This window comes from Gastrolobium bilobum, unplaced genomic scaffold, assembly GCF_033153095.1.
Source record: "Gastrolobium bilobum isolate Gb01-03AN ecotype WA unplaced genomic scaffold, APGP_CSIRO_Gbil_v1 utg26659, whole genome shotgun sequence".
In the NCBI taxonomy this organism is placed as follows: Eukaryota; Viridiplantae; Streptophyta; class Magnoliopsida; order Fabales; family Fabaceae; genus Gastrolobium; species Gastrolobium bilobum.
Window position 1 is genome coordinate 185,667 of NW_026896616.1, and position 22,993 is coordinate 208,659.

General features: G+C 36.1%; 1 protein-coding gene across 1 annotated transcript; it reads right to left on the bottom strand.

The window, feature by feature from the left end:
* Positions 1–4,902: 4,902 nt before the first annotated feature.
* LOC133301003 (uncharacterized) lies at positions 4,903–22,590 on the bottom strand. The gene is given in 30 exon segments (XM_061500600.1): positions 4,903–5,183; positions 5,591–5,687; positions 5,771–5,890; positions 6,336–6,407; positions 6,565–7,474; positions 8,383–8,666; positions 8,765–8,889; positions 9,507–9,554; positions 9,633–9,754; positions 9,851–9,879; positions 10,139–10,183; positions 15,299–15,495; positions 15,731–15,887; positions 15,974–16,057; positions 16,149–16,242; positions 17,276–17,384; positions 17,903–17,998; positions 18,091–18,163; positions 18,238–18,325; positions 19,047–19,117; positions 19,200–19,273; positions 19,351–19,412; positions 19,651–19,792; positions 19,885–19,985; positions 20,077–20,121; positions 20,204–20,268; positions 20,739–20,814; positions 21,051–21,126; positions 21,198–21,541; positions 22,553–22,590. Coding segments are annotated over 29 exon segments (3,789 nt in total). The 3' UTR covers positions 4,903–5,183; positions 5,591–5,645.
* Between the last annotated feature and the right edge of the window lie 403 nt (positions 22,591–22,993).

Here is a 22,993-nt window from a genome sequence, read left to right on the forward strand (position 1 = left end):
GACTTATGGGTATCTATTTGTAGATAGAGGATACGTAGGCAAAAATATTGTGGGATTCAATCTCATTGTTCTTGAGATGGATACAATGCATGAGTTCTGGATTGGAATGATCCTATTGCAAGCCAGCTTAAGGAGTTCTTGTTATCTAATTTGAAAGCAGTTTTGAATGGTGCAATCAAGTAGATTGTTAATTTTGGCTATAGTGAAGGCCGAAATGGTCATTTCAAGGAAGGCACTATACACAGAGGAAGGAAACCCCGTCTCAAATATTTTGCATGACACGCTAAATATTTTGAAGGGAAAAGAAAAAGATATTGGCACTACGAACGCTGTATTTGAAAATTTTCAGCACTTGCTACATTACACCATGTTGGACATGATCTATGTACTTCGCGAAGTCAAACCCTATTTAACAACTGGTGATGCACTATGGGATTTGCTAATATGCAACTTGAACATTTCACTAGCATGCTATGTTTCAACCAATGGTGCATATCCTTTACCTACAGGAGGTAGCTTTGGAACATCACCCATAAACGATGCAATATCTACTTCCTCCATAGTGAATGCAAATATCTCAACCCCAGACACTACATCCAAACCAAAATTTGAGCTAAGCTCTTGTGACACTCAAAGTTTTCTTTATTTCACTTTGATTGTAGGATTAATTACAATATCTTCGTGACACAGATTCAAATCTCTCGGTGATTACACCGTCTAATCCATTTGTACCAGAATAATGGTTTATTATTGGAGTCTAATAAAGATAACATTTTGCAGCATGACCGTTGGCATTGGGAACATCATACCACAAATTAATTGATCATTTTCCTTGCCCAATTTTACTCTTCTCCTTAATTATTGTAAATGTTGTTTTCCATTTACATTGTACCAATTTTTATTTTTTACATATTTTATTTTATACCGCAACCTCACAATCAATTTCTTAATCCCTCATTTAACTTTTTTAATTTTTATTTTGACTTATGGGTATCTATTTGTAGATAGAGATGTAGGCAAAAATATTGTGGGATTCAATGTCATTGTTACTAAGATGGATACAATGCATGAGCTTGTGGATTGGAATGATCCTATTGCATGCCAGCTTAAGGAGTTCTTGTTATCTAATTTGAAAGCAATTTTGAATGGTGCAATCAAGCATATTTTTAAATTTGGCTATAGTGAAGGCTGATATGGCAATTTCAAGGAAGGCCCTATACACAGAGGAAGGAAACCATGTCTCAAATATTGTGCGTGACACGCTAAAATTTTGAAGGGAAAAGAAAAAGATATTAGCACTACAGACGTTGTACTTGAAAATTTTCAGCACTTGCTACATAACACCATGTTGGAGATGATCGTTGTACTTCGCGAAGTCAAACCCTGTTTAACAGCTGGTGATGCAATATGGGATTTGCTGGATAAGTCTTGCGAATGTTGAAGAACTGGGTAGAAAAGAAAACCGCACAGGTTACTAATAGGCTCAACAAGCTACATGCTGAGTTGAAATCTCTGAAGAAGGAGAAGCAAGAAGCCGAGCTTTTCAAAACAGATAAGAAAAAGAAAGTTTCAGAGAAAAATGTTGTGGAGATGATCTTTGAGATGGAGAATGGCATGGAAATTACTAAAAGATAAATTGCGGAAGCTACTTCTGTTACGTTTATGCTACAGGAAGAAAACTCCTTGCTAAAGGAGGAGTTGGATGCTGCTAAGTTGTGGGTTGTAAAATGAATGACAAGCCATCAAAAAGCATTGGAAAGAGAATAAATGGATTTTAAACAAGCCCAGTCAAGGGAAATCCAAAAGGGTTTATTTTGAGGTAAGCTTGAATTTTGGAGACGCAATCCGTTCTATCATGGGAACAGATTGTCCATAATTTCCTATCCGTTATATCCATTGACCTTTGAATTTTTTCAACCGAAACGATGCGTTCAATTATTTTCATCGATCTAGTACCCGTTCGCTGCAGTCAGTCAGAATGTTTCGAGCTGGCGGCAGTTCATCGAGTCCGATTCGTGTCTATATATACATGTAGCCCGTCAGAAAAACTTACCTGAATTTTCTCTAAGTTACTCCATGCATCTATAGCGCATGTGCATTCTTCCATAGGCTTAGTAGGTACGATTTCTCACGCATTTGATTGTGTTTGAGGGGAATCCTGATTGGTAGTGCCATCACATTCTGGTGACAAAATCCATTCCATCAAGGGAAACGATTGCCCACATTCCTTTGGCACTGATAGAAGAGAGAAATTGTCTTAAGGAGACAACACACGTTGGGCTCGGATTCTTTCTGCATACAAGCTTTTGTTTCTAACATTACGGGAGTTTGTTCAGACTTTTTTTTATTGTACTTTGCTTGTAGGATTAATTACAATATCTTCGTGACATGGATTCAAATCTCTCGGTGATTACACCATCTAATCCAGTTGTAACAGAATAATGGTTTATTATTGGAGTCTAATAAAGATAACAATTTGCAGGATGACCGTGTGCATTGGAAACATTATATCACAGATTAATTAATCATTTTCCTTGTCCATTTTTACTCTGTTCCTTAATTATTGTAAATGTTGTTTTCCATTTACATTGTACCAATTTTTATTGTGTACATATTTTCTTTGATCCTACAATCTCATAATCAATTTCTTAATCCTTCATTCAACTTTTTTAATTTTTATTTTGACTTATGGGTATCTATTTGTAGATAGAGGGTACGTAGACAAAAATATTGTGGGATTCAATGTCATTGTTCCTAAGATGGATACAATGGATGAGCTTGTGGATTGGAATGATCCTATTGCAGGCCAGCTTAAGGAGTTCTTGTTATCTAATTTGAAAGTTGTTTTAAATTGTGCAATCAAGCATATTGTTAAATTTGGCTATAGTGAGGATGATGCTGAAATGGCTATTTCAAGGAAGGCCCTATATACAGAAGAAGGAAACCTTGTCTCAAATATATTGTATGACATGCTGAATATTTTGAAAGGAAAAGGAAAAGGAAAAGGAAAAGATATTGGCACTACAGACGTTGTATTTAAAAATTTTCAGCATTTTCTACATTACACCATGGTAGAGATGATCAATGTACTTCGCGAAGTGCTGGTGATGCAGTATGTGATTTGCTGATATGCGACTTGAACATTTCACTAGCATGCAATGTTTCAACCAATGGTGCATCTACTTTACCTACATGAGGTAGCTCTAGAACATCACCCACAAAGGATGCAATATATACTTCCCCCACAGTGAATGCAAATATTTCAACACTGGGCACTACATCCAAACCAAGATCTGAGCTAAGCTCTTGTGACACTCAAAAGGTTTTTTATTATTTTGCTGGTATCCCTTTTTATGAGGCTTCGCATACATACATCCCACGAGATAAGAACGATGAACTAGTTTTGAATTTACTTCATCGATTGCAAGAATTGCTAGAAGGGTCTTGCGAATGTTGAAGAATTGGGTAGAAAAGAAGATTGCACAGGTTACCAATAGGCTCAACAAGTTGTAAGCTGAGTTTAAAGCTCTGAAAAAGGAGAAGCAAGAAGCCGAGCCTTCAAAACAAATAAGAAAAAGAAAGTTTCGGACGAAATTGTTGTGGAGATGTTCTTTGAGATGGAGAATGACATGGAAATTACTAAAAGAAAAATCGAGGAAGCTACTTTTGCTACGTTTATGCTACAGGCAGAAAATTCCTTGCTAAAGGAGGAGTTGGATGTTGCTAAGTTGTGAGTTGAAAAGTTAATTACAAGCCATCATAAAGCATTGGAAAGAGAACATATGACTTTTAAATAGGCCCGATCAAGGGAAAGCCAAAAGGGTTTATTTTGAGATGAGCTTGAATTTTGGAGACGTAATCTGTTCTATCATTGGAGCCGATTGTCCATAATTTCCTATCTGTCATATTCGTTGACCTTTGAATTTTTTCAACCGAAACAGTGCGTTCAATTATTTTAATCGAACTAGTACCTGTTCGTTGCCGTCAGTCGCAATGTATCGAGTTGGCGACAGTTCATCGGGTCCGATCAGTGTCTATATATACATGTAGCCCATCAGTAAAAGTTACCCGAATTTTGTCTAAGTTACTCCATGCATCCATAGTGTTAGTGCATATTGCCATAGGCTTAGTAGGTGTGATTCCTCACGCATTTGGTTGTGTTCGAAGGGACCCCGGATTGGTAGTGACATCACATTCTGGAGACGCAATTCGTTCCATCTTGAGAGACGATTGCCCACATTCCTTTGGCACCAACAGAGGGGACAAATTGTCTTTAGGAGAGACAACACACATTGGGCTCGGATTCTTTCTGCATACAAGCATTTGTTTCTAACATTCTGTGAGTTTATTCATACCTTTTTATTGTACTTTGCTTGTATGATTAATTACAATATCTTCGTGACACGGATTCAAATCTCTCGATAATTACACTGTCTAATCTAGTTGTAACATAATAATGGTTTATTAATGGAGTCCAATAAAAATAACAATTTGCAGGATAAGTATTGGGAACATTATATCACAGATTAATTGATCATTTTTCCTACCTATTTTTACTATGTTCCTTAATTAGTGTAAATGTTGTTTTCCATTTATATTATACCAATTTTTATTGATCCCCCAACCTAACGATCAATTTATTAATCCCTCGTTTACACCTTTTTAATTTTTATTTGACTTATGGGTATCTATTTGTAGATAGAGTAGATAGAGGATACAATGGTGCAGATTGTTTGTAAATGGTGCAATCGTTCTTGAACATTTCAATTGTAGTCATGCTCAGGGCCTATGAAACAATCCCTTCAACGGACATAAAAAAAATGAGTCCATGATTATGTAAAGGTTACCAGTCTATTACCTTGGCAGCAACTTGCAGCCAATATTAATTTACCTGGAGGGACTACAGTAAAACCGTATGCACACTCTGTAACGTGTTATTCTAACATAGTTCCATCAGTACAGCAAGGAAAAAAAAAACTAAAAACTGTACAAAAAAAGACGATTATAAACTATATAACTAGCTATTTCAATCTTCTTCCAAGGAAAAAAAAAACTTGCTGTACAGAAGCTCCCCACTGCAATACGGGTCATGCTTGGTGGTAACTTTGAGATCCTCTTGGACCGGCAACCCTGGTTCATACTCGGTGTCCATGTATTGCTAGTAGTGAGCCGTTGTGGTAGATCTGTAAGGCGGGAAAAAATGCTATAAATCAATCCCAAAATATCAAACACCATAAGCTCTCCATCTTTGTATTGGATAGAACATGTAAAATTTAAATGTCTTCTAAAGACAAAGCAATAAAACCATCAATACAGGTATTTCGTCCAAATTATAACATAAATAGATGGATAATTTAGCTCAATCAGCAACTGTGTTGAAGTCCAGTTATATATAGGACTAGAAAACTTCCTCAAATCGCTGAGGGTAAAAAAAACTACTGCTGATGGGTATCAATTAAGTATCAGAATCCAAAAAGTTGCAATTCGGGGCAGAAGAACTAAAGGTTCAGAACGACTACCCCTACATTTGGAATCTACTCAAGCAAAAAATTATTCTTTGATTCAATTTTTGAGAAACCAACATCCTTACCTCAAGTTGCGTTCATAAAATGGTTGCCAAAACTGCACCATAATTCATGTTACCTTCAACTTTGGCTTTTTGCATAAGGCAAGCCTCTCAATCTTTGCTGCATCATTTACAAACAAAATGACAACTCTGACAAAAGAATACTATCAACAAAAATGCTTGAATAATTACATAAATTCTGACCTTTGATTTTCTAGGCTTCAAGACTTCTAATTTTCCCGGTTGGGGAAGATAAGAATATTTGTCAATGGAATTGAAGAGAGCAATTTTATCGATTCCAGAGTCATTAACTGGCAATAAATCCTATAGCAATTCACAAGATATTATCATATATTTTGGGATGAATATCCAGTTCATTTATATATTAAAATTCAGCACTTCAGCATGCATGAAAAACAATTTCCAAAGTGAGGAGAAAACTTCGCTTCATTTAACATACAAACTCCACATAATTCGGATGTTTATTGAGTAGGATCACAGCAATCACTTTCTTAAATCCATTTAAATAATTCATGGTCCATACTGATTAGGGAAAAAATAAAGAGTGAAAGATAGTGTTTTATGAAGATTTTGTGTTCCATATCTTCTGTTCCGTTTACGCTGTATTCAAGTTTCGTAATTTTTTCCCAGCAATAGAATAATTGTTTTCGGCATTACGCTAGAAAACAGGCTGGCCATTGTCCCTCAGAAAAACAGCTAAACATTAGCTTAATGGAAAAGATAAATTAGCCATATGATTTAATCTTACCACTTCCTTTGAAGCACGGTTCCCTGATTTTTCATCGTTCTTCACTTCCAAAAAATCCATGTAGAACAATATCTGGGAAAGAAATGTATGTAAAGAATACAATTAAAAGAACAGCCGTGGAAAATGTTGACAAACCTGGAGCTGGAGCAGCAAAGAAAGATGCAAAAAGGGACATTAAGATGCAAGCTCAAGTGAAACAAAGTTGCCTGATGCTGGTTATAAAAGCCACCTTGTCAAGTAACTGAACATTTGATGAATCGGTTGCCATGATCTGAACTCCTAGCAAATTGTTGGAATTACTGCAGAAGGGACAGAAAATAGTGCTGAAGACACACCCATCTTCTCGACACCAAATACCCTGTTCCGGTGCACTATTAGGTATTCTATTGCAAATACGTGGATCAACAAATGAAGAATCAGTAATAATAACGGGAACACTCTTTAGTGTATCAGTAGAACACGTTTTCGGTCTCTGTTTTAAAAGGGATCTTAAGTGAACTTTTGATGATGAAATTAATGAGCATGTAAGATACAGATGGTGCTCAGGTCGGCCCAGTGGATTTTTGCACAGTGAACAAAATATCTGTAACCTTTTGTCCAGTAGAGGGACAGTTAATGAACATGAACCAGGTAGATTGCTGGTCAGTAACTGAGGAGAATTTGACTTCAAAGTTCTCTCAAAACCATATTCAGTTCCATGAGTTGCCTCTCTAACATCCACCGAGCTTTTTGTGTACCATTTATGAGTGCTGGCACAAGGTGCAATGTAATTTTCTTCTTCAACGAGGTTTATAAATGGCGTGGCCATAGGCTTTCTCCTTTTTTGGTGGTGAGAATTAACACTCAAATTCAAAGACGATTCCATTTCTGGAATATTATTTGCAGTCACATTCTTTTCAGGAGTAACCGTTATTGAAGACTGAGCCATTGAAGAATTTTTACTTCCATTAGTGAAAGACATTGGAATGCTTGATAAGTGATCTGAAAATTGAGCAGAGGCCTCAATTATGGTGGAACCAGTGTTGTCATCCTTAGAGTAAACAGGGCTACCAGAACCACTGTCAATGTCTATACAAGGGGTTTCCTTGATAGTGGAGGTTTCTTCATGTATAATTGACACACATACTTCCCCAGTGAACCTGTAAGAAGTATATTTTTCAACTAGTAATTGTATTCTGATTGTAATGATGTAAAAATGGTTACTATTTCATTAAAATATAGATTATTCGTATTTGATGGTGTAAAAAACTACCATTTTTATCTAAAGTATTTTACCAAAGAAAAATGAAATTTATTGTCCAGATGCAGCTGAGAAGGAAGATGCTAAGGTACCGTATTACAAAAGTTGAGGACACTAAACATCCCCACCCAAAACATAATAGAAAGTTGCGCAAGCTTAAGGGAAAATCCTACTTAGATTATCTACTTTTAATATTAAACTTTAAAGAAATAGTTCATGCAGGCTAAGATCAATTAGTGTCTTCTGTATTCCTAATATTACACAGTAAAGAATAAACTCTCGCTCAAACAGTTGCAGCTACTGATGCTTAAAAGGTTGACCTAAGTTAGTGTATACACTGGACAAATATTTGAGGAACAGAAGCAAGAGCACTAAGCAGCAGTTTTCTAAAGAACATAAAATCAACAGAGGTTCGTTGAAAGTTTAATTCATTCACCCAAAGGAGAAAAAACTACATCACCACCTTAGTTTTGATGTAAAATCTTTGGCAAACCCAACTACATGGGTACGTATGCTTAAATATGAGCTAACACGGTGAAAGGCAATTATTTTTTGTTAAGTCAATCACCGAATCAGCTTGATGGTCTGCACTTCAAGTTGTACAGAATAGAAGATTGATATCCCTTGCATGTCCATGAAATTTGAAATATGGAGGCCAAAATAAAACAAACTTGGTGATATAACCAAAATATGATTTGACTCCACCAATTCCTCAAATTAGATATGTTTATCATTAGGTATAGTTACCAAAAATCATATCAATTATAACAAAATGGTGGATATACCCAAAAAAATTAAAAGAAATACCTTGGCTCTGTCTGATTGCAGCAGTGTGGGTTGATATGGTCTTTACAATTTTCACTATTCCTTTGAGCTGATGGCTGATTCTCAGCAAGATCTTGACAGCTTAGTATGGTAAAAGAGCTGTTATCCTCGATCACTGATGTTTCTTTCTCACCTCCATTAACAGACTTGTTAAGTTTCTGATTTTTCTTTCTCGTGATCCTCGTATTCTGATCCTTGTTTTGGACACCATCACCATTTAAGCCTGAATTCTGTGAGCCTTGCACTATATTCAAGCCGTACCGTTCCTACAGCAAGTTGACCATATATTAATCATTTTCCACTAAGCCCTGAGGGGAACAGGGCAGATTATATCAAGGTCAAGTTAAGCCAACACGCCACAAACCTTGGCATCCTCAAAGAATGATTTTAGTCCCTCCAAAGACAAATCAAAGCTGTCATACACTCTCAAGGGTCTTCTTAGCCACTTTGAAATGAATGCTCTATTTCTTTCTTCCCGAAAACGTTCATCTAGCTCCACAAGAATAATTAGACCAGTTAAGATGGAAAAGTTGGTTGAAAGTGAAGAGTTGATGGTAATACAAAGAACAAAGTCAAATATACCTTCATTCAAGAGTAAACTGCACTACAAAGACGGTAAAAAACAAGAAGGGGAAAAATTCACTTGATTCTAAACAAAAAAGGTAGTTTGCAAGAATGAACTGTGTGCCTTCATGTTGCACAATATCAATAAATGTCATGAAATTTTATGTGGTTCATTGGAGAATATTTGCCTATGGTATGGTGTCTAGAAAAATTCAAAATATGCTTTAAAGGAATCGGTTCCAAACAAGGTAATGGAAATGAAAATAGTTTTAAATTTCTGCCCAAGCAGCAGTATTAACTAGACACCCTCCCCACCTGAACAATACCCTTACAGTCTTACACTGCAATCACTGGTGTAGTATTACGTACTCTGGAAAACCTAGTGAATTCCACTTTCTTCCCTTCCAAATTTAAAAACAAGAAATAAAAAAACAGGGGCAAAGATTTCCCTGAATCATTTTCTGAATTTTGAACCCTAAAAGGAGAGGAACAAGATAGAAAGTGAAAGATAACTGAAATGATTGGGAGTTCAGCACAATTACCCAATAAGATGATTGCTCCATAATCAAGTCTATGCCGTATACATCGCCCTACAGAACATGAAAGGTAATCAATATAAACTAAAAAAAAAACTGAAAAACAAAATCAAACCAATAACCAGGCTTTACCTGCTGCTTGATTTAAAGCTCGGAATGTTTGGTGGCAGTACCACTCACTTCCACTCAAAAGATTTTTGGATGATTTGTATGTGTCATTATATTTCTTCTTTAGTGCAACTTGAATATCATATCTGTTAAGTTATAATATTCAAGCAATCAGAGAAATGTATTCCCATAGTAGGATGCCTTCTTAAAGAAAATTTTACAAGAAAAGAAAGGAGTCTTACATATTGGGAAATGGAATGCCAACAATAATCTGAGATTGTCAAGAACGTACAATCAATAGTTAACATTGACATTGATTAATAAAAATTGGAACGTCTGTAGTCAAACCCATTATAGGCTAGCTACAATTTGACTGCTTTCTTGATCATAGTAACTAATCTTTATTTCAATAATCTAAGAATATTCCTTATTTCAATCCTCACAAGATATACCATGGCCACGATGAAGACCTAGATCTCTTCCCCACCAAAAAAAGTGAACAATAGATTTTTAAGTATAAATAAGGATACAACTACTCTGGCATTATCATCAGAGAAATCAATTCCTTCAGAAACCTGCAAGCATTATACCATGTAGATTGAATAAATACAATCGTATATTGAGGTTATCTATACAAACAATTATGCTAAGGTAAAATGAATTCATATCAAAGAGGTCATATCATTAACTAAGATCAAAAGAACATTTTAAATATGTGTAATGCTATTGGCACTACCAATTGTTTATTTACACTCCCTATTAACTACTTTTAATGCCATTTCCTAAATCAACCTTAATCAAATGTAAACACACAAATAGAAGTATAATCAAGTAAAGTTTAAATTTAATAACAAATTACTTCAATTGGGGCAATTAAGGAAATTAGAATTAAAAGTACTTAGTGGGGAGTGTGAATGCCAATCTTTGCATCTTTAAATAATGCTAGTGCATCATGAACTCAATTTCATGCCCAACTGTCAGCTTGTAGATATTTTATGCTCTTACTTATCTAATATGGAGTGAAACCACATCTCCCTCTTAGTACCTCACGATAAAGAAACCTATATCCGATGCATCCTTTGAGAAAACCAATATCCTACCAATCAGCAAATTCTATGAATTATGCTAATTGATATATAGCAGCAAAAACGTAAGGTTTGAGAGAACCTATGCCAAGAAAATCTTGTTTTGACCCCTTATAGTAGAGACGGTACTTGTTAGAGATAAAATATAAATTCATTCATGCATCTTAAAACTTTTGGAAAATTCAATCATGACATGGTATGAAAGCCTCTGTGACCAAGTGACCTAAAGTTCAATCATTGTTGCTCCTATTCTTTAAACAAAAAGTTGAATTTCAGCTGAAAATGTGCATTGTCCGCACACTTTAAGCACAAAAAGCTCTTGCATTAGGGGGCATGTTGGTGATATAATATAAAACCATTCATGTATATATTCACCTAAAAACTTACACTTTTAGGAAAGTTGATTTACAACAATAGCCTTATAACGATCCACTATCCACAAGTCAATGGAAAGGTCAGACATATTGCGTGGGTCTATAGTAGGCAGCCTAACCTTGCATTTGGAAGAGACTGATTACATGAATCAAACCTGTGAACTTTGGATCACATGGCAACAACACAATCATTGTGCCAAGGCTCTGCATTAGCCTTAGTACAAGACATGCTCTACTGAAATTTTATAGAAACATCTACTTCTTAAGGGGAAAGTGTAAAATTGGTGGCTACATAATTGAATAATCAACTTAAAGGGGCCAAACTACACTGACCCAGTCCACTTGTTTTACACAATAGGAATCAAGTGGAAGGCACGAGACGCACTTATCCGAGTTGGGCATATCTGGAAGCGAAAACAAGCCCACACATGCTAGCAATGGGAGTGAAACACAACCCGCAACCACTATGAGCGTGAATCAAATTGGGAACCCTAATCATTCAAAGATGGGTGAGAATGGAGCATCCGGAAGTGGAAAACATAAAGGGCGAATGCTTTCTCAGTCAGAGTTACAGGATAGGATGTGCCGCGGGGTATGTTTTAAGTGCGAAGAGAAATGGGGAAAGGTTAGACAATTGCAACTTTTCTTGGTGGATGAAGACGAGGAGCAAACAGAGGATTATGACGAAAATGACCAACATGACGCGTGTAAGGACACAGAAGTGCTATAGCTGTCAATGTATAGTATCATGGGGCTCTCTTCAAGCCAAACCATGAAATTGTGGGGGAGTATTACTGGAGTTAAAATCGTAATGATGGTAGACAGTGGGGCTTCGCGTAACTTCATCAGTCATTTGATGGCAAAAAAACTCCAATTGGAGGTTGAAGAGACTCCCACACATACAAAGTTGCAATTGGAGATGGTTATCGTGTCAGCTGTCAGGGGGTTTGTAGACAGGTAAAAATCCAAATACAGGGGATGGAATGCTGTCAAGACCTTTACATTTTTTATTTGGGAGGAGTTGAGGTGATTTTGAGTTTGGATTGGCTGAAAAGCTTATGAGAAATAAGGGCTGACTTTAACAAGCTAACCTTAAAAGTCCTGGTGGGCTCCGACGAAGTGCTCTGGAGGGGAGATCGTTCCTTATCACAGACAAAAACGCTAGCATCATTTCGATCTACAATCAAGGCACTCTCGGGGGAAGGACAGGGGTATTTAGTGGAGTCTCGTGGAGATAATGAACTGGGTATGACAACAACGTTTACTTGGCCAGAATTGGAACAATTATTGGCGGACTATGATGATATTTTTTGCACACCGAAGGACCTAGCTCCCAGTAGAAGGCATGACCACGCGATTACCCTCAAGCCTAGTAGTGAGGTGCCAAATGTCAGACCATACAGGTACCCTTACTATCAAAAGACTTTGATTGAGGAGCTAGTCTCTGAGTTGTTGAATTCTGGGATGATTAGACCCAGTGTTAGCACGTACTCGAGTCCTTTTATATTAGTTAGGAAAAAAGATGGAAGCTAGAGAGTATGTGTGGATTACCAGGCTCTAAATAATAGTTCCCGATAAATTCCCCATCCCTGTTATTGAGGAGCTCTTGGATGAGTTAGGGGGTTCACAAATTTTTTCAAAGCTGGATTTGAAGTTTGGTTAACACCAGATTCGAATGCGGGAAGAAGATATCCATAAAATGGCTTTCAGAACTCATGAGGGCCCACTGAGTATTTGGTGATGCCATTTGGGCTCACCAATGCTCCATCCACTTTTCAATCCCTTATGAATGAGATTCTGAAGCCATACCTTCGCAAATTCGTGCTGGTTTTTTTTGACGATATACTCATATACAGTAGCTGCAAGGGTTCACATGTGGAGCATCTGAAATTAGTTTTTGAGGCACTTCGCCAGAACAGTTTGTTTGCCAACAAAAAAAAAGTGCAACTTTGGGCAAAAACACATTGAATATTTGGGACACATAATTTCTTCTGATGGTGTGAGGGAAAACAATGTTAGGAGAAGAGCAGTAAAGGTGGATTACTAAATTGTTGGGCTATGATTTTGAGATTCAGTATACTCCAGGACGTGAGAACGTGGTGGTTGATACCTTGTCCCAAACCTTGACTCTGTACTCTTTATCTTCTCTAGAGCCACTGCCATACGAAGATGTTGGAGCTGAGTTACAAGCGGATTCGCGATTAAAAACAATAATTCAAGATCTATTAATAGAGCCGCAGGCACATACTGGGTTTTTGTTGCAAGGAGGTCGTTTATTTTTCAAAGGCACATTAGTGTTAGCAAAAACATCTAAATATATTCCTTTAATTCTGAATGAGTGACATGATTCGTGCATTGGTGGACATTTGGGTTTCTTGAGGACTTATAAAAGGGTGACGAGACTGATGTATTGGGAAGGAATGAAGAAAACTATTCGTGACTATATGGCCTCTTGTTTAGTTTGCCAGCACAGCAAGACTCATACTTTATCTCCTGGGGGTCTTTTACAGCCACTACCAATCCCTTTTCAGGTTTGGGTCGGGGGCTTACCTAAAGCTCATGGGGTTGATACTATTCTAGTTATGGTAGACAAGCTGTCCAAATATGCTTATTTCCTTCCCTTAGCTCATACACATACGGCTAAAGAGGTAGCATTGCTGTTCATTAAGGAAATTGTTCGGTTACATGGATTCCCATCTTCCATTGTTAGTGACCGGGATCGAGTATTTCTTAGTTCTTTCTGGTCTGAGTTGTTTAAATGCAGCGGCACTAAGCTACGTTACTCTACAGCTTATCACCCTCAATCAAACAAGCAGACTGAGGTGGTAAATCACTGCTTGAAGACATATCTTTGTTGTTTTTGCAGTCCTAAGCCAAGGACTTGGCAACTTGGTTACATTGGGCTGAGTTCTGGTATAATTCTACCTATAAAAGTTCTACGGGCACAACTACCTTCAAGGTATTGTATGGCTGTGATCCACCAACCTTAATCCGCTACAGTTTTGTTATTTCCCCTTTGAATGAGGTTTCCTCTCTGCTCCAGGATCGTGACTCTATCTTACAAGAGTTGCAGCACAATCTGTCAACTGCCCAAAATCGTATGAAGACCTAAGTTGACCAGCACAAAAGGGATTTTTTTTGAGGTAGGTGACTTAGTTTACTTGAAATTACAACAATACAGGTTGCACACTCTTGCTCGGAAGTTGAATGAGAAATTAAGTCCAAGATTCTATGGTCCATATGAGGTATTATCTAAAGTGGGGGCTGCTACATACAAGCTAGCTCTACCCCCTGAATGAAGGTCCATCCCGTTTTCCATGTGTCGCTATTGAAAAAAGCATTAGCTTCTTCTACAAATGTGCAACCTTTACCCCCAATGCTAGCTGAAGAGTGGGAACTAACGGTGGAACCTGAAGCTGTCCTGCAGTGGAGAAAATCTCCTGTTGGGCAAATTGAAGTGCTAATCAAGTGGTTGCACTTACCTTCGAAAACTCTTGGAGATTTCTGCCCAACTCAATGCACAATTTCCTTTATTTCACCTTAAGGACAAGGTGAAAGTTCTAGGGGGGAGTATTGATAAGATTCCCTTGAAACAGTATGTTAGGAAGCGTCACAGGGGAATAATTCTCAATGGTGACTCAGATGGGCACATTTCAGGTGTGACTTCACCTAAGGATTTTGTTAGAGGAGAGAGGTTGGCATTTGCTAAGGTGGCAAGTGGGGCCAGCGCAGGTTAGTTAAATGGGAAATGGAAAAGGGGAAGGAAGAAGGCTGGAAATAAGACTGGAATTAGGAGAGAATCAATACCTCTCTAAAGTACTGAACCTGTATCATTGAGGTGCAGGGTGGTCAGAGTGAAGTCCCTTTTATTTCGTCATCTTTGTATCAGTTGTAAGGAACCAATTCAACCCAAAAACTTAAGCTATTGGGTAAGGCTACATTAATGATTTTATATATCTCAACATCAGTTTTATGTTTTCTACAATCTGTCATTTACTTTGGGATTACCATTTGCTGTTAGACTGTCATTGTACTTCTCTTTTTCATATTAATACAGAAAATTCCATTTCGTTGGGCCAAATTGTTTGTATTTGTTCTTTATTATTAATTCTCTGATCTAGTCTTATCACTACTTAAATATAGCAAAAATCGAATTTCTATTACATAATTTTTGCCTAATAAAAGCAGAATCCAAAATAATAAATATGAGATAAGTAAAATTGTGATGCACCTTTCCTCGACAAACGCCAAGTAAAGCAGCTCCTCCTTTCTTAGAATTCTGTAGAGAATCAACTGCGAGGAAAGGATTTTGATCACTTTTCTTAATCCTTCTTTTCCTTCCTGAGGCAGGTCTTTTGCCATGACGAATTGAGTCATAATACCCCTTTAATGCAAGTTCAAAATCATCTTGGCTTCCTCCTCTTGGTTCTGCATACCAAGCACCAACATAATACAGATTTTTAGGGCAGCCAAAAAACATTGCCAGGACAATAAGATCAACTTTGGAATTTGGATATTAATACAAAAGTAAAGTCTTCTCAACTTTAATGATTGCATGAAAAAGGATGAGGAAAAGAAAAAACAAATAAATCAAAAGAAATTCAGATCTTAAACCTATTCCATAATTACAAAGAGTATTTGGAAAACGATAAGGATAACTCACCAACAAAAATGGACTTTTCTGCATTTAGTCGAGACCATTGACCTGTTTCAGACCAACGGCTGCATAATTTTTCCATCAATTTGTAGCTTGGAAAAAACACAAGACATCCACCTGGAACAATCTTGAAGATTTCCTCTAAGGATCTTCCAACTTCATCCTAAGCCATAACTTAAATAAACAGATGTATTCATGGAGGCAATAATAGTACAAAAAGAATGAAAAATATATGTTGAGCAAGCACACCTGGAATTCAAATCCATCTGCTGTTTTAAAACTTGCATTTAAAGGATAATTACCAGGACCAGTGGAGATTATAGCAGGCCAAGCCTGTATTCAAGAGGTTATAATTTGTTGAACAGGCACTTACAGAACTAAAAGGATTAATGAACTTTAAGTATGAGAGAGAAGTAGCTCAGACCTGAGAGTCCACATCAATTACATGTGGAGCTTCAAGACTAGTTTCAAACTGAACTCCAAGCTCGGAAGAAAAGGAGGCCATTGGTGACAGTGTCCTATAATACCCAAATTAATACATTAAGTGGTACAGCGAGGATGCTAGGAAGCAGAGATGCAGTGAGAACTGAACTCAAATCTCTTCAATTTTTGGCCCTCATATGTTGGGGTGTTTTAGCAATAAAAGAATACAAATATCAGACTGCACCTTTGAGGTAGGAATGCCTCACTGGAACTGTATTCCAACAGATGTGTTTTTACAGAACACAACAGTGAACAGGTTACTTCCGCACTCAAACATACATTTGCACATAATGCATGCTCAAAACAAGAAAAAGGTGTCTTTTATTTATTGAAGGGCAAAAGTTTTTCAAATAAGATATTTATGCTAATTTGGGAGATTTTAACATAATGTTTGAGACATCAATACAATAACTGGAATACAGGACATGTATTCCTACAGAGATGCTTTTAAGAAAATTAGTATGGAAAAGCTGGTTAATTCTGCCAGCCAGCATCTGTCAAAAACATGCCTGGACATATCATTTGTTTATATGAAACCGGGTTTATGTGACCTGAACCTAACTTGCCTGTTATCAGTCTGGCTGATCAGGCCAGCCTATATGATGCCAGCCAGCCTGCTCCTTTTCTGTAGGAATGCCTAGAAACTGGCCCGTTTGACAGTTTAAAAAATCAAATCAACTCAAAAGCTTAAGCTAAGTGATGATCACATTAATGGTTTTATATTAATATCTCTAGTACACACAAAAGTCATTGGACTTGAAACATGGATAATGCACAAGTCTTTTTTTTTGTTTACCTTATGCTAATTTTAACTTACTTTTAATTTTATTTGAAAAAAGAGGACGGTCACAAGCTCTGGTATCATGTAAAAATTCAATTCAACCCAAAAACTTAAGTAGGTAAATGATAACCCCACAAATGATTTTATATTAATATCTCTAACCAAAAGGCATGCATCACTCAGTAATACATTTGAATATATGTGCTCAGAACTGGAGAAAAAATACAAAGAACAACGTGCTGAACATGTATGAACTTGGCCCTGGGGTGCTGAGTCACTATGCTTACCCAGAAGTCAAGATGACTGATAAAGAAAGATCAGCAACATCTCTAAACACAACCGCTGGATTCAGGCACCACAAACTTAAAGTGTGAGTCCAGTTTCCAGAAGCTCTTCCTGACATAGAACCAATGAACAGTATTATAAATAATGCAGCAATATATCAGGCAGAAACAGCAGATATATATCTAATAACTATTAAAACTTTTTTCGAAGCCATTAATCAATTTAACCTGTTATTGGTTGCCCAATAAAAGAGTCCATTTTGTCTTCATAATTAATTACACCGTTCTATATCTCATTTCAAGTCTCTTTTTTCCCTTTATTAATAAATTAAGTTTTGATTTTGTGTAATACTTCAAGACCATCTGTTTTTGTATCACTACAAGGGCCAAAGATTAGAAACAGTTTAATCCTTTATATTTGAGATAAAACAAATCTTTTAAAATGTTGTCTCCACATATATGCTTCCAATTTGTTGATTTAGATTCTATTACATTAGAAATTACATACCCCAAAAAATCCATTCATATACCCAAAAGGTTTACAAACCAGTTTCGATTCAGTTATGTATGGATAAAACCATTGTCAATAGGGCTTTTGCTAGTTATTATTGATTGTTTGCAACTACTTACCAGCACCTTTTTTAATACATCGCTGAAGAGCAAGCTGGTAATCCAACATGTGAGATCCATTTCTTGAGAAGAAATAAGTTAGTGATGAGAATAAGCCTGAAATGAGATTGATAAAGATTGTTATTATTCTAAAGTAGGTCAATAACTGAATATAGTACCACAAATATTTAAAAACCGCAACCCCAGACCTTCAAGTGTTATCACTGACATGCCACTTAAACGTGGTGAGTCCGTCTCCAAGTCTGTAGAATCTTTGATTGCCTTGAACAAATGATCAAGTTGATAAATGGCATGCAAACATAAGAATAATCCAAAAAGTCACACAAATGAGATACCATGGTAGCACATTCTAGCAAGATAGGGAAGCACTGCTTTGAAATATTTGCTACTTCAAGCTCTCTTAAAGCCTGATCACCCGTCCAACTGTACATACAAAAAGGCTTATTAAATCCTGGATATAATTTGCAAGCTATGACTTTATTTTATCAGGAGGCTCTAGAGGATATATAGGTTAAATAAATTTTCAAAATATCAATTCAGTTGCAATAGAGGAAAACAATTTAACCACAAGAAGTACATAGAGTCAGAGCATCCAGAAACCCTTCAGTTCTCACATAGTAATGGAACATGTGAAAGAAGGCAAGGAGAAATGACCTAGTTAGCAAATAAGATTAAAAGGGAATAATTCCTTAACACATGAAGTGGCTTCAAGAGCATGACAAAAAATTTAATAGATATTTCCCAAGCTGATTAAATAAATATAGATTTACCTGGGAAAAAGAACACAGCACGTTCCATAAAAGAGTACAAATGATATAACACGCAACAAGATCACAGTAAACAGTAACATCACAGGATAGAAAGAGCAACAAATGTGTGAACAATAATCATATGGTGGAAGAACACAACAGTAGAGTCACCATCTCCCAATAACTCAGCACATTAATTTGATTGAATCAGATTATTCAAAATTCCAACCAACTTACAGTTGTATTATATAATCTCTTCTCTACAAAGCATGTTTATATCAAATCTAGAGCACAATAACTTATATAATACTTGGGATTTATAAAAGGGTCTCGGGATAAAATTACAAAATGAATAAGTGTACTCACAGAACAATAATGAATAACGTTTTACTTACCACGACACATAGTGCTGAAAATCACGTTTTTCTAGTTTATTTTTCTTCTGTTCCATCCAACTTGTAAGCCCCTGCACAAATGCAGCACATAAACCGGGACTAAGGATAAACTTACAAGTCAAACATTTCAAACCCAATATCTAACCAAGTTACCTGTGCCATTTCATATAGTGGCTGGTAAATTGAAGCTTTTTCAGAACAAAGTTGCTGGAGCTCCATTTGTAATTCTTTCAAAGGTATGACCAACTAGTTAGCATCAATATTACTAAGGAAGAAAACAAAAGCTATAGGGTTCATGACATACTATCCAAAACATCCTCTTCAATATCAAAACTGCCAGCATCACGAGTAATGTCCTCTATATTGCTGCGAAGTGCAAACATGTAAGGTCAGTTATACAGAGAAAAAAAGACATACACTACTACCAAAGTTTAAAAATTTGTCATTCAGCTCTAGATTGGCTTGTATGCAACTGATGGCATGTGAAAGACATCTCGAATCCATATTTAATTTTAAAAATAAATTAAAGCCAGTTCAATCTAACTGGTCTCCTAGAACCATCTTGTTGACTTTGCAATTAAATAGAAAGAAATGAACAGCTTACTGAGCTTCATCAAGAATCACGATTGCTCCTTTAATATCCACATCCATTGCTCCCCGGATGACTGGATTAATGATGTAGCTATATGGACAAAATACCAACTGCGCATCGTCTGACATAGAACGAGCAGCATAATAAGAGCAACCTGAAATTGAAGATAACATAAGGATTGTAAGCCGCAAAGCCTAGCAGAAACTTCAAAAGAATAAGATAAAAGACAACAACAAAAAATCAAACCTTTTACCGCTTGTCCAACTTTTACGAGATCTTCTATGTCATGCACCTCATTGCATCCTCCTTTCAGAAGGGATGGATGACCTTTGACTTTATTAGCATTTCTGCTTAGATTGTAAGTTTCTGATTTCTGTTACTTCAAGAAGAGTGATACAAAAATAGATAGGAAGCATGTTTGGATAAGCATACACTTACTTGAATTCAGGACACCCGACATCTTGATCTTTCAAAAGTAGTTTACTGAGAACATTTCATGAAATATATCAGTATGAAGATCAGAAAGAAATTTTCATAAAGGAAAAATTGTTTAGGTAAAAGCAACCATTCTTCATCGATATTCTCTTTGCCACGAATATTTTTATTGGTGCAATAATATTTCCGCGATGCCTGGCAAAATAAAAGGGGGACAAATACTCAAAGCCAAATCCATATCACTGTACAACTATGATACTCAAAGTAGTATATCTCTTTGCATATGCAAAGATGGCATACAAACCTTATAGATAACATTTTTACTAAAACCCTTTCCCAAATCAGAAATCTTATCATATAAATGCGATATTGATTGATATCTCATCAACAAATACTTTAAAATTAACATATAAATGCTTTAAAATAATCAGCTTATTATTAAATAGGGAGTTTGTAAAATAACAAAATAAGACGTTTAAATTTCAAGGTAGGGATAATCAGTACTTCATTTTACAGGACCGGTGAATAATCACATTCTTCATAAGGCTACCAAATGATATGATATCTTGCATTAGTTTCATCTATATTAGTTGAAAATAAAAAGAAAAAGAAAATTACTTAAGAGAACCCACAAATTCAAAAAAGCTCAAATATATTCCACCTACCAACACAGTCATGGGAACCCTGTATGCAGTCTTCCGCAATTCACGAACCACTTGAGAAATTTGTGAGTGCGTTCTCCTTATACAAGAGAACAACAAACAATGCAGTTAAGGGAAGAAACCCATGCTTTAAGATAAAGGAGGTAAGCATTGAAACTCTGAAACCATCTAATCTAACATTTAATAATGCTAATCACATGAACTGTATGAAACAAAAGCAACAATTAAATAATAAAATCTCAATTTCTTAGCCAGTAATTACCTATTCAACAAAAAAAAAATTAGAAAAAAAAAACTTAATTTTATAAAACCTACGAAGCATAATATATAGTTGGAGCTGTCTTTTTCTTCTGCTTCTTCTTGTTGGCCTCTGATTGTGAACTTTCCGATGCTGAAATCAGGATAATTCGGTTGATGACTCACAACAGAAACCAAGTGAAGGAAATATGAACGAGAATAAACAGTTAGTTAGTTAGTTACCAGAAGAAAGCGAAAACTCCTCGGGAACGAAACCGCCACCGTAAGCGAGAGGATCGGTGGTTGCTTCGGGAACGGTCTTAAGGTTTTGTTGTTGTTGTTGTTGTGATTTATAGTGTTGCTGCCAAGCGAGAGAGGAACAAAGAAGCGAAAGGGACTTGCCAGTACCAGTTGGAGATTCAAGCAACGCGTGACAATGGCCTTCGCTCTGAGCTCTGTTAAGGGTGGAGATTACTCTGCCCATGAATGCAAACTGAGACCCGTACGGTTGGTAAGGAAACTCCACTTGCAGGCCTCCGATGTGATACACATTTTTGGGATTAGGGTTTGTTGCAGACACCATTTTTTTTCCTTTTCCTTTTCGTTTTCGATCCACTTCAGATTTCAGAAGACGAGAGTGGCTAACACTTCTGATGTTTTGGCGGGAAACCTGGTTTGTTAATTTGATTAGGCGCGGTAAGGTTTTTTTTTTTTTTTTTCTACGGTGAATTTTGATTATTATATTTATCGGATTATAAATTTTGTGAAACTATTATTAAATGGTCCAACACATTTTTATATATATTTAAATTTATATTATATAACACGAAAAATATTAAACCCTATATTTATATACTTAAAAAAGTTTATAATTAAAAAAAAAGGTTTTTAGATATAAGTTGCGTCAGCATCTGTTTTTCTTTTTTAACTAGATGCGTCAACGTGAGGGGTTTTTTTGTTTTTAGTACGGAAAAGGACCGAAGCCCAAAGACGAACAAAGAAAGGAAAAAACATCCAAAACCTAGCGAAATCAGAAGCTAAAAGAGCTACGAGCTTTTATGTAATTAGTTTTTTTTTATTTTATTTTTTTGATAAACATTAGTTATTAATATACAGCTAACTTTATTGTTTTAAGTAATTAATTAGTTATTTGTATGAGTTGTTTAAATTTAATACTATGGTAATACAAAATTTAATTTATCAATAAATATTTAATATGTATTTGAATTAGAAGGTTTGAAAATTATTCATAAGAAAATCTCTAATTAATATTTTTAATACAAGATTAGTAGCATAAATTTAATTATAATCTTATAAAATATAATAAATGAGAACCAACAATTTAATTATATCTAACAATTCTAATTTATTAATCATATGAATCATTAAATATTAATGAGATCTTTGTCTTTGAGATGAGAGGCTCCGCTTAAGGTAGTAGCTCTATAGTTGAGGCAGCACTTGCAGCATTGTCAACTTTATTAGATGATGGAGTAAATAATAAGCAAGAGGTATTGGTGCCGTGTGAGACAGAGGGAGTCAGGTACATTTGATGTGTTAATTGAAAAAGGAACCGAAATTTTGAGGATGACAGCGGTTTGGGTAGTGGAGAGATCATGGCGAACTGATGATATAGCCCACCAAGTTGGTATTGTACACAACTTACCCGTCTTTTACAAGGTGTTCATTTGTTGGTCATGATTCTGTCGTTTCCCCCCCCCCCCCCCCCCCTCCTCTCTTGAACTACTCAATACAATTTGTAACCATGCATTTAGGAATGAAATGTACTTGATAATGATATAGAATTCACCTTCCAAATTCATAGGAGTTTGATGGATGCAATTAGTAAGTTAAAGAAGGCCAGGTCATGCAGGTGAGAATTCAACTTACAAAAACAATTCGTTAAATAGATTAAATATTAGTGGATAATGGATATTGTGGAGAGCTAGCAAGAACAAAGTCATGGAGGAAAAAAAAAAAATCTTGTGATAGAAACCAACTAGCATTCGAAGTCCTAATGG